The sequence below is a fragment of the Sus scrofa genome, chromosome 13 (assembly GCF_000003025.6).
Source record: "Sus scrofa isolate TJ Tabasco breed Duroc chromosome 13, Sscrofa11.1, whole genome shotgun sequence".
NCBI lineage: Eukaryota > Metazoa > Chordata > Mammalia > Artiodactyla > Suidae > Sus > Sus scrofa.
This window is the reverse complement of record NC_010455.5, coordinates 22,362,486-22,374,600: the sequence shown is the minus strand read 5'-3', so window position 1 is coordinate 22,374,600 and position 12,115 is coordinate 22,362,486. Positions and strand designations below refer to the sequence as shown.

Here is a 12,115-nt window from a genome sequence, read left to right as displayed (position 1 = left end):
CTGTGGGGAGAAAAGCAATTCTGGGTTAGAAAAGCCATTTGGAACAATCTAAGGGTAGATTCTCTAATTCCTGCCATGACGTCTAGAAATTTCCTGGTTGTTGACTGTGCAAGCATTAAACCAGACACAGGACCTCTTAACGGCAGGAGGGAAAAGTAGAAAGAAAATCATAGAGGCTGAGAAGAGCTGAGTTCCAGAAATCCTCGTAGGAGTACTGACCTGTCCCATAGGAAAAAATGCAACTATCAACCACCCCCCCCTTGTTTCTGTCTGTCAGAGAAGAGGATTCCATAGACATTGGTTATTGAGAAAGGCAACTCTAGTCTCAGGAAAGGGAATTATAGAAAATGGTCTTCACTTTACCAAAAAGCCAGCATTACTCTCACAAACTGACAGCTCCTGGGACAAAGCCTAGATCTTTTCCACTTTTTTCCCTTTGCTGCTAACAAGTCACGTGTCTGCAGACATGAGGTCAAGGGTGAGAGATTCACCTTCCTGACCTCAAGTAGGGGTCCCCACTCTCGGAATGAAAGCCTCTCTGGCCAAAGGTATGAGGGTTTCAAAGGAGCCTGGATGCCTGGCCTGAGGCAAGAGCTGTGCCCCACCCCCAGCCCATCTTCCACCTCAGCCATCCCTGCCAGTGATGCGGCTGCCACCAGTGCTGGCGTCTGGCCCCAGCACATACAGTGAAGGGGGAGGTACTGAACAGAGACAGGTCACAGGCCAAACAGAACTAGATGTTGGCACTCACACCTTCAAACATCAGCCCGGCATGGTGCTACTCTCAGAGCATCGTGGACCCTTGGAGGCTCAGAAACCAGAAGGGTTTGTGGTGCAAGGAAGCTGGTTCAGGCGTGGCTGCCCTGAGAAGCCCCAGTGGACCAGCCCCAAGGTTCACCGCACCACAAACACACAGCAAAGAGCACTAAGCTGATGAGAAGGAATTTCATGGAGGCAAAACTCCAGTGGGCCCAGGGCTTGGTCCTGTGACTACACAGGGAACACGTCCTCTCCCCGGGGCACTTGGACAGGCCCTCCCGAGGGCAGGGAAAGTGGATCCAGGAGCACCCATGTGAGCTCACTGACCTGGGAACCCGTCGTCATCAAGGTCGCCCAGGCTGGCGATGCTCTCCCCAAAGTGTGCATTGTAGGCACCATCCCCAGTCAGGGCCAGCTGCTCCTCGAGGGCTCCCTGGGAAACAGGATGGAGGGACAACGGAAAACAAAACAAAAACAAACACAACGAACCAAAAAAGAATGAAAAAACAGAGCTGGGAATGCCGCCCTCCCCCACAGCACACCCATGGGCAGGAAACACCTGGGCAGAATCACAGGGCCTCAAACTTCTCCCCGCTGGTGGCAAAGTGAGCCCCTTCCAGTGGGGTGCCAAGAGGGGCTCCAACAGCCTTGATGCGTTTAGAGGGAAGGAGACCCGTTGGCTGATGACAAAACTCCTCCAGTCTCCTAACACCCTAAAGAAACCTATTTAACCAACCTACCTACCTACCTGTCCCAGTAGTCTCTCCCCACAATATCCTCAAAGTTGTTTTAGAAGAAACACATATTTCTGTTTCTTCACTCCTGTGCCGTGTGGGACAAGTCCATAAAACGGCTTTGCAGGGTGCATGTGTGAGTGATCTTGACAGAGGAAGGCATGGTTCAGAAACCCCACCACCCAGAGGCTGTTGGTCACGGGGTGAGGACAGGGAAAACGGGACACACACAGTGTCCATTTTCATGTGTGGCTTGGATTTCCTGAGTAAACACCAGCCAACAGAGAGGGAGGGGGTGAGTGGTGATGGCGGCAGTAAAAGCCATACCTGCTCCACCCCCAAACTGTTGACACAAGAATATCAGAGCGTTAAAACATAATCTGATGTTTTGCGGCATAAGGATGTCCAACTGTGTCCCAGTGCAGAGGCACTCCAGACCCACCGTGCACCCGCAAGCCATCCCAAGGCTTTTGTTACGACTGCATCTTTTTTCCCACTATACAACTTGCAAACAATAAAGAGGTGATTGATTTTTTCTATTTTATAATGATTTTTATTTTTTCCATTATAGCTGGTTTACAGTGTTCTGTCAATTTTCTACTGTACGGCAAGGTGACCCGGGTTTTTCAAGTCAGTGAAATCCTACCTCCCAAACAGGTATTGATTCCTTCCCATCCGTGTGGTGAAGAAGAGAAGAGAAACACGGATCGCTGGTATACACAGGCACTAAACATCCACCTCCTCATTGAAATCACACAGTGATTCTATAAGGAGGACCTTAAGACTCCTCTCACTTTACAGATGAGGAAACGAGCCACTGATTCCAAGCAACACCAAGTTTCAAAAGCAATTCCATCAGGTTATAAGTCATCATTTTTTTTCCTCTCCTCCACATTATTAATTATTATTAATAATTATGGGGTGAGAGTCAACAGAAAAGAACACCCTGGTACTCAGGGTAACCACACAGCCTTAAGAAACTGGTTGGAGGAATGGGATGTGTGGGTACCATGTTTCATAAGCATTTTCTCACGCTTGCTAAAAGGTGGGTGGTTAGGAGTTCCCATTGTAGCGCAGCGGTTAATGAACCCGACTAGGAACCATGAGGTTGCGGGTTCAATCTCTGGTCTTGCTCAGTGGGTTAAGGATCCAGCATTGCCGTGAGCTGTGGTGTAGGTTGCAGACACAGCTCGGATCCTGCGTTGCTATGGCTCTGCCGTAGGCCAGTGGCTACAGCTCCGATTAGACCCCTAGCCTGGGAACCTCCACATGCCGCAGGAAGCGGCCCTAGGAAAGGCAAAAAGACCAAAAAAAAAAAAAAAAAAAAAAAAAAAGGATGGTTAATGGAATTTATTCATTGAACCATCTCCCTCTTGTTGAATATGCTTAACTTCTTTTTTTTTTTAGGGCCTCACCAAAGCATGTGGAAGCTCCCAGGCTAGGGGTCAAATCAGAGCTATAGCTACTGGCCACAGCCACAGCCACACAAGATCTGGGCCATGTCTGTGACTTACATCACAGCTCACAGCAACACCAGAGCCTTAACCCACTGAGGGAAGCCAGGGATCGAACCTGCATCCTCATGGATACTAGTCAGGTTCCTTACCACTGAGCCACAATGGGAACTCCCTCTTAACTTCTTCCTCCTGAAAAGATCTTGTTTTCTCATTGGTCTCCTGCACCAGTGGGTACACAGCTATCCCTAAGCCCCTGCCCCCACTCAACCTCCACTGTGCTACAGAGACATCTTTCTGACGCAGGCACATCCTTTTCCGTGTTCAACAGAATGAGGGACATCATGATTATAGACCCTGGCCCGCACCTGACACCCCCAGTCCCACCATGTCAAACTAAGTGGTCCCACTGCTTCCCATCTCGGCCAGTGCACTCAGCTCCTGGCCCATTACTTGCTGCTTGCATAACTCCTGCTCTCTTCAAGATTCCTCCCAGCCATTGTGTCCTCTGAGAAGGCTTCTCCTCACAGATGTGTCTATATTCCCAGGGAGGCAGGGTAACCCAGAGACAAAGCATGCCAGCTCCCAATCCAGTTCACCTATGTTCAATTCCCAGCCCCGTCACTTCCTACCTGCGTAATTTGGGATAGGTAATTTAAACTTTCTGAGCTTCAGTTTTTTCACCTGAAAAATGGGGACCCCCCCACCGACATCCTGTGCACATGGCACTGAAATCGCTCACAGGAAGAAGGAGAAACAGTTCCTGGTACATAGGAAGCCCTCAATTAAGCTTAGTCATTTAGATTTTTCTGGAGCATTGTAGGTTTGCAGTCATAAAACTGCATATAACTTTCCATTTTTGAAGGTGGGAAGCATGTCTTTTCAGCTCCCCTCGGTGATGGGGCTCAGTCACTACTCGCTGGACCAATGTCCATCTCCCACACCCCATCCCCATAATGCCCAGCACTGTACTCACGTTTCCTCTGTTGATGTAGACGGTGACCTGACCTTCGTCCCTGATCTCAGAAAACATGGGGGCCCCCACAAGCAGGTCAGAGAGGCCGTCTGCGTTGAGGTCAACTGCGCATAAGGAGGACCCGAAGTAAGAGCCCATCTGCAACCAAGTCAAGTAACAACAAAGTGGTCAGTGTCCACGCTTGCCCAGGAACCCCCGCCTTCCTCCAGCCCACCAGCCTTAATGACATCTGCCCCCAAGCCCTTTGGAGGCCATGATGGCCATGCTGCCCTGGAAGCCAGGAGGCCTGGGCAATGGTGAGTTCCTGGCCCCCAGGGCTTCCCAGCAGCCATTTAGGGCCCACAGTCAGCCAGAAACCCATGCTCACTGGCTTGAAGCCCCACCATGGGGAAAACAAGTGGACCACTCCCCAGAGAACAGGGTATTGTTTTTGTTTGTTTGTTTATTTTTGCTTTTTTAGGGCCACATCTGCAGCATATGGAAGTTCCCAGCTTAGGGGTCAAATCGGAGCTGAGGCTGCCAGCCTACACCACTGCTCACCACAACACAGATCCTTAACCCACTAAACGAGGCAAGAGATCAAACCCACAGCCTCGTGGACACCATGTCTGGTTCTTAACCTGCTAAGCCACAACGAGAACTCAAGTACCTGTTATTTAAATCAGAGGTCTCAAACCCAAACGCTAATGGAGCCCAGGCAAGTGACATTACAGGTGTAAAGAAAAAGTAAGTAAGAGTGCAGTCATGCTTACAGGTGGCAAGTGATGCTCAGCTTCTGTGTCTAAGACACAAAAGAGAGTGGTGGAGACTGCAGCAAACAGGCGTTCACAGGAGCCATGCCCACCCAGGTATAATCAACGCCTGCTCTACCTTAGCCTTCTCTGGAAGGCTGACCTCCTCATTTTTCAAGAGAAGCCAAAGCTCTAAAATTTTATTTGAAATGACTTGTTTAAAAATGCTGAGAATTGGGGTTCTGTTATGCCTCAGCGGTAATAAACCCGACTGGTATCCATTAGGACACAAGTTTGATCCCTGGCCTTGATCAGTGGTCAGGGATCCAGGGTTGCCATGAGCTGTGATGCAGGTCGAAGAGGTGGCTCGGATCCCATGTTCCTGTGGCTGTGGTGTAAGCTGGCAGCTGGAGCTCTGATTTGACCTCTAACCTGGGAACTTCCACATGTCATGGGTATGGCCCTAAAAAAAAAAAAAAAATGCTGACAGCTAATTCACACTAAAAAAATAATAAACAAATATACCATGCAGGCTGAACAAGAAATTTTATACTGTATTCTTTCCAAAGGCTGCCAGTTTGCAACCTCTGTTTTTAATTTAAAAAAAAAAAGCTATCCTTTTCAAATAAATGCTTTCAAATAAAAGGGCTCTGGTTTTACCAACATGAACAAGCATTTTCTTTTGCTGCTGCAGTTGGTTGGCAGCTAGCTCTAGAGAGTTTGAGAGAGGTGAAGGGTACTCTAGTCTACTTCCTGCAGCGAACCCTGGGACAGGACCCACAAGTCCCTCCTGGTCACATGCCGAGGCCACTTCCACCCAGCCCCCATTCCCACCCACCCCTTCCCAAAGGAGAAGTTTTAGAACCATGGGGGGTGAAGGGAGGTCAGAAACCAATTGACAGTCACCATCTCAGTGACCTTGACAATGGCCCAATATTGACTTTAGTAAAAGAAACTGGTAAGACCCAGGCAAAGCCCTAAAGACCAAAGCTGCTGGCTGTTCTCTCTGGCTGAGTCCCAGGGGAACTATTTGTTTCATTCCAATGGACTATTTAACTTGGCATCTTCATCAGTGTTCAATCAGAAGTCCCTGTACACGAAGTCTCCTATCTAAGTTGTGACATATAAACACTTCACATACTCAACGCAATAAAACTTCGATATGGTGATGAAATGCTTTGGGGTGAGTGATCCTTGATCACAGCTCTCCCTTCAGCCTGGACATGTGGGGACACGTGTCTCTGTTAACAACCGAATTGCACAAATACTGGTGATTTCTTATAAGCAGTATAGGAAATATGTCAACCAGTAAAGACCGAAAGTGTGTTGGGTTTTGTTTCTCTTACGGTGAGGCCAGAAGATGGGACTCTCTGACCAGATTCTGGCCAAATGAAAGCAGAAGTGGGCCGGTGGTTTTCTGAGTCAGATACCTCCTCTGTGGGCAGCACCGGACACAGGCGTAAAGCGAGAGGCATCCTTTGGAAGCCTGGGGTTATGTCCTTTCCCAATGAAATAATGGTCAGAAATAAGTCAGAGGGACAAGAACTTCTCATTTCTTCTGGACAAAAAAAAAAAAAAAGAGAATAAGATGTCTAAGGGGAGGAATGGTCTATTTCAAAATTAGAAGGCCAATGACTGGAAAACAGGAGGGCGGGAGTGAATGAGAGCAGAGGGAAGGACAGAGCCTACGGTGGCTCAGGGTGAGGGCGAGAAGAAGAAAATGAACACAGCTCTGGAGCTGGGAGGTGAGACACTAGGCCCCTCGTTCCCTCCTGAGGGAGCCCTAAGGTATCACATTCAAGTTGGTCTGCACAGAAACCCCATGCCATCAGGTCCTCTGGAAGTGTGGGCAAGCGCGTTCTCAAACCTCACCCTCTCATTGTCCACTCTCACCCTGGTGCATGTGGGTGGCCAAGAAAGCCGGGAGGGTCTTGAGAAGGAGAAGGGGCACAGTTACAGACTATTGATTACACCAGGATGACCAGCATCAGCAGGGCCTGACCTGGGCACAGATGGCAGCGGGGAGGCACAGTGACGGCAGAGCATGAAGACATTTTAAAAATAGGATGATAGATATGCTTAAACGCCACAATTCACTTTAGAGTGTCCTTTAAGAAAAAATAGTAGTGGAGTTCCTGCTGTGGTGCAATGGGATTGGCAGTGTCTGGGGAGCTCTGGGACGTGGGTTCAATCCCCGGCCCAGCACAGAGGGTTAAGGATCCGGCATTGCTGCAGCTGAGGCTTAGGTCGCAACTGCAGCTCAGATCTGATCCCTGGACCAGGAGTTCCCTATGCCACAAGGTGGCCAAAAAAGAAAAAAAAAAAATTTAATTTAAAAATTAAAAATAAAAAAATAACAGTAGTCATATAAGGCGATAGATGTGTGTAAGGTCAGATGTGAACATTACTGTGCTCATCATTTCACAATACATACATGTACAAAGTCATCATGATGCACATCTTAAACATGCTCTATATCAATCGTATCTCAATAAATCTGGGGAGAAGAATTATTTTCATTTCATGCTTTCAAGCCCAGGTGCATTAGCAGGGAGGGCTTTCCACAGGAGACACACTCCCTCATTTAATTTTTTGGACCAAGAGCTAAAATGTTAGACTTAGCAGCATTTATACCCTACTTGGTTTATGAGACTCTCTCTCTTTTTTTCTTTTTTAAATCACAAATGGCATGGGGTAATTTCTTTTCTAACTTTAGAGGTGCTTGGAAATCCTTTTTAGCAGAATCGCTCACAGTCATTTTCCAGTGTTGTTGCTTTGGGGTTTTGGAAATGTTAAAATAACACAGGCCAGCACGGTTCCCGGGGGAACGCAGAACCGTTCTCAGGGAAAACTTCACAAAAACCAAGCTGGTGATGTATTCTCTACTGAAAAAGTTATGACAGTTATAACCTAAGAATACACATGAAGGTTGTTAAAATTGCAAAAAGCTCTGCTCATGAGCGGGATTTCTGGAACTCAGAATATGAACTCCCATCAGAACAGTATGTAATGGTGCCAACCCAGCGTGAGGCCGGTCTAACACCCCCTGAACTGGGGCACACCGTGGCCCCTAGAAGGAAACAATCACTTTTCCCTCTTTCTTAGGGTAACGGTAGGGAAATGCCGGGTCCACTATGCCATCCTCCCATCTCCTCATCCCTTCCTTCCACGTCCCAGGCGTCCGGTGCATCTTCCCAGAGCTCACGAAGGCCTCCACCAAGACAAGTCTCCAAATTACCCTCTTCACCTCCCCCCCTAAACGTGTGTCCCCTTAGGGTGGCCAATCCCACCAAACAATCCTGCTGATCTAGGCCCCACGAAGGTGTGCATGACTGATAAGCCCATGAAAAATGGTGCTTATTCATCACAGGCTTTCCACCTGGCTTCACTTCAGACTCCAGTACAATATGATGGAAACTTGTAGGAAATGGAGAGAAGATTAACAACAGGGTAAGGCTGACAAGATGACACAGGCAGATAACCATGCCCACGACTAATTTCAGGGCAACCTGCCCCAGCTATTTCTACTGCAAAGTTCTCAAAGGAACCGGGTGATTTTTGTTTGGTATTTCTTTGTGTGGTGACAGTCCCCATGGCAATGGTGGCAGAGGGCTGGGCTGTAAGGAGGAGGGACAGCTTCGGGTTGATGAGAGAAGAGAACCGTTTGTCTGTGTGCCTCATCTGAAAGCAATCAGTCCTGTATCTAGGACGTGCTATCTGTACTCAACAGGGCCTGAACTCTCTGGGCTCCAAATGTGAACATACAGCAGAAAGACAGTCAGGGAGGGAAGGAGGGAGGGGCAGAGGCAGAAAGGCAGAGAGAAACAGAGCACAGAGTCGTTTTGAGGAGTATCCAAACGATGCACAACTGTTTACAACTCTGTGCTGTGACCTGGCCGTGTACAGACTCACCCTGCTATACGTCCCTACAAGTGTGAAGCCCAAAATCTTCAAGTTCCACACAATGCTGAGAAGGTCGAGGCGCCAACATGCAATAGCACCACCATGTAAATGTAGGGCCTTTAAGCCAACTTTCTAAAAAACTGAGAACTGATTCCCAAATGATGACACCCCTCAAACCAACCAACATATAAGACACGAATATCGAGAATCTCACCTTTTTACCTGATGCCTGAAAAATCTTAATTAAGGTGCCTGATCTTCGGTCAGCTCTAAAAACATAAACCTATGGAAGGAAAAGAAAAAAACCTGAGTAAGATGGAAACAGTGACCAAAGATATTGATCTGCATCCTCCTGGGAGTCCTATTTAAATGCCTGACCAGACACATGCAGGTGTGCCTGCACTAGCTGGTAACAAAGAAGTCAGCATAGTTCACATTGCCCAACTCAGCAAAGCAAGTGTCCTTCAAAGCTGGGGCAGAAATCATCTCCACAGCTCCAGAACCATAGCCTTAACAGAAGCCATGCCCAGGAAGACCCAAGAAGCTTCCACGTTACTACCAAACAAGTCAACCCTCAAGAAAAGTATTTTCTTCCTTGATATATTTTCTTCATTCCTATTAGTTAGAACTTTAGCAGGTATAATTCAGCTGTCCCTTGGTGTCTGCTGAAAATTAAGTTCAGGACTCCCAGGATAGCAAAATCCACAGATGCTCAACCCCTTATTAAAATGGCATAGTGTTGCATATAACCCATGTAATCATCTCTACATGACTCAGAATAACTAGTACAATGTAAACATGATGTAAATGATTACAAATACAATGGAAATGCTATGTAAATGATTGTAAATACAATGGAAATGCTATGTAAATAGTTGCGCAACAAATTCAAGGTTTGCTTTTAGAACTTTCTACATTTTTTTTTCCCAAATATTTTCCATCCATGGTCGGTTGAACCCGCAGAAGCCTGAAACCCACAGACAGGGAGGGCCGACTGTGTAAGACAGAAGCATAGAGGTGAATATTTTAGACTAAGCAATTTTCCAAAGTGATTCCACAGAACATTAGCATCATGAGATCTGCTTGGGTAAATAGGCATTTTGCTTAGGCAATGCCAGAGTTAAACATTAAAGAAATTCCTTTATCGGAACTTTCCAGAGCCTTTTGCATGGGCATTTGCACAATGATTTCCACCACTAAGAGGACAGTTTGTGTAGGACCTCCTAAGAGACAGGACCACGGTGGTTCTTTTTCCAAAGTGCATCTTAAGGGAAGAGTGAGTATCACGTGAGAACCAGTGTCAGAGACCCTCCTGTGGGATAAGCAGCCACTCTCTTCATGTCGGTGCTTTCCTGCCCCGACACCAGAAATGATAACCAAGATCCTGAGGGCCAGAGATCCACCCTGGAGTCCTAGGGAAGCAAGTCTGTACCATCTCCCATGCCTGGCCCCGGATGTGGAACTGTTAGCAGCTTGGCCAACAACAGTGTCCTCAGCACCTCTCACGTGCTCCGACCGAAGGCAGCATTTTCACGGGTGGTGGTGGTTGTTGCTGCTGTTGTTCACCAAGTCCATGATGCCCTGCCTGGCCCTATCATAAATAAATACTTTTCTTATCCTAAGACGTGACAGGGACTAAAGTTACCACAACCATCTGAGGCGATGACAATACCATTAGTCCAGTTTTCTGCACCTGGTGACTATCCACCAATGCTACCGACATTGCCGGTCACATGCAGCTCCTCCCCCGGAAGAGATAGATTATCGCTGTGAGGACAGCTTGGCGCTTTCCCTCCACGAAGAGGAAATCACATGACTTGCAAAGATCCATCCACTGCTTGAAGTTATCAGAGTTCATCCGCACACCTCCCCTGTGCTCAGTGCCCTGGCTTTTTATTTGGCTTCATTTTCAAGGAAGTGTTAGTGGGGAGAGAGCCACATACTCCAGAAAACGTGAGCAGTGGCTCCCAATTCCTGCCCAGGAGGACCCAGGGAAATGACCCTCACAAATGCCCATCAGTGAGGCCATGTCAGCTGATCAGAGCGACACCCCAGCTGAAGGCTCCAGTTAACAGTGGGTCTAGGTCCATCTCCAGAATCCACTTGTCTGAGCTCCTGGAGATGTGGCCAGATTCTATCACAGGTCCACCCCTATAGGCTCAAACCTTAACACCATTCATTCCGCTCTTCAGTCTTACCCTCAGAAAACCAACGCTGCTTGTTACAATGCAGATTCCTGGAGTTCCTGTTGTAGCTCAGTGATAACAAACCCGACTAGCATCCATGAGGACACAGGTATTATCCCTGGCCTCGCCTAGTGGGTTAAGGGTCTGGCGTTGCGCCATGAGCTGTGGTATAGGTCGCAGTTGCAGCTTGGATCCTGTGTTGCTGTGGCTGTGGCATAGGCCAGCGGCTATAGCTCCGATTCGAACCGTAGCCTGGGAACTTCCATATGCCAAGAGTTTGACCCTAAAAAGCAAAAAAAAATCCTGACTCATCTGGACCCACTCAACTGCATTTCCTGAAGCCTGGAGTTAAGATTCACAAAGGACAGTTCTCCATAAGTCAAGCCTCAGAGATGCCAAGATTCCCAAAGGGGTTCGATCCACCCTCGAACTCTGGGCTGTTTTCTACACTCTGGGCAGATACTTTAGGAAAAGAGACCCCTATATTCCCTGTCTAGCCTCTGGGCTGAAACAGTCTTGTTTTTAAAGCATTGGAGAAATAAATATGAGTATCCTGGCCCACAGATAAGTAACAAAAACCCTTAAGAGAGCTGGGACTAGACCTGGCTCCATTAAGACAAACTTGGAAAGGGTCTGGGAGAGAGGCAGGCTCGAAGTTGGGTAGCTGGGCCCCATTCCTCTGGAGGAGGCCAGGAGGCCAGAGGTCAGCTCTCATCGTCTCTCTCACACACAGTCAGCCATGGAAAACACTCTAAGATGACAACATGCAACATGGAGAAGTCTGGCAGAAGTAGTGACACTCTGATGAAGCTCTCAAAGTCAATTCTCAAAGGTGGGTGGATGGCGACGGGCAGGCCGTTCCTCAATATATCATCACTTGCCTGCTGGCCGCCCAGCAAAACGTTCACAACAAAGAGAGCTGACAAACCTCTCTAAGAGCAGCAGCACACAACCCCTGCCGGACCCCACGCTATTATTCCACAGACTCTTCTCCTCACCTTCCCGATGCCATCGTCCTGCGGGGCACCTCCTACCACATCGGTGGTGGACACGTGAGAAAAGTGGCCGGCAGTAACTGCATAGCCTGCAAAGGACATGGAGAAACCAAGGCCGGGGTTGAGCAAGAAGAAAAAGAGTCATCAGAGCACAGCGTTTCTCAAGTATCCCTAATCTGGACAATTATGATCCAGCTGCTCTTGGAACATAAATGACCAGGGAACATATAGGAGCTGTCAGTCTTCTCAGGCTGGAATGGCTCAATGATCATACAAAAAAAAAAAAATGGTTGACAAGGACCTCCAGGCAGGAAGAGTTCTTTTTGCGGAGGAGTCGGGGGGTGGGTGGCAGCTCTACCCATGGCATCCAGAATTTC

At 48.0% G+C, this 12,115-nt stretch overlaps 1 protein-coding gene across 3 annotated transcripts in view; it reads right to left on the bottom strand.

Annotated features, from left to right (window-relative positions):
• The window catches only part of ITGA9 (integrin subunit alpha 9), a 357,221-nt gene that overhangs the window by 281,117 nt on the left and 63,989 nt on the right, over positions 1-12,115 (bottom strand). For all 3 annotated transcript variants that reach the window (XM_021071658.1, XM_021071659.1, XM_021071660.1), the window contains exons 7-10: positions 11,742-11,827; positions 8,772-8,840; positions 3,924-4,061; positions 1,087-1,192 (exon numbers count right to left, since the gene is read on the bottom strand). In XM_021071658.1, the coding sequence (XP_020927317.1) occupies positions 1,087-1,192; positions 3,924-4,061; positions 8,772-8,840; positions 11,742-11,827 (399 nt within the window). The remainder of the gene's footprint in view (positions 1-1,086; positions 1,193-3,923; positions 4,062-8,771; positions 8,841-11,741; positions 11,828-12,115) is intronic.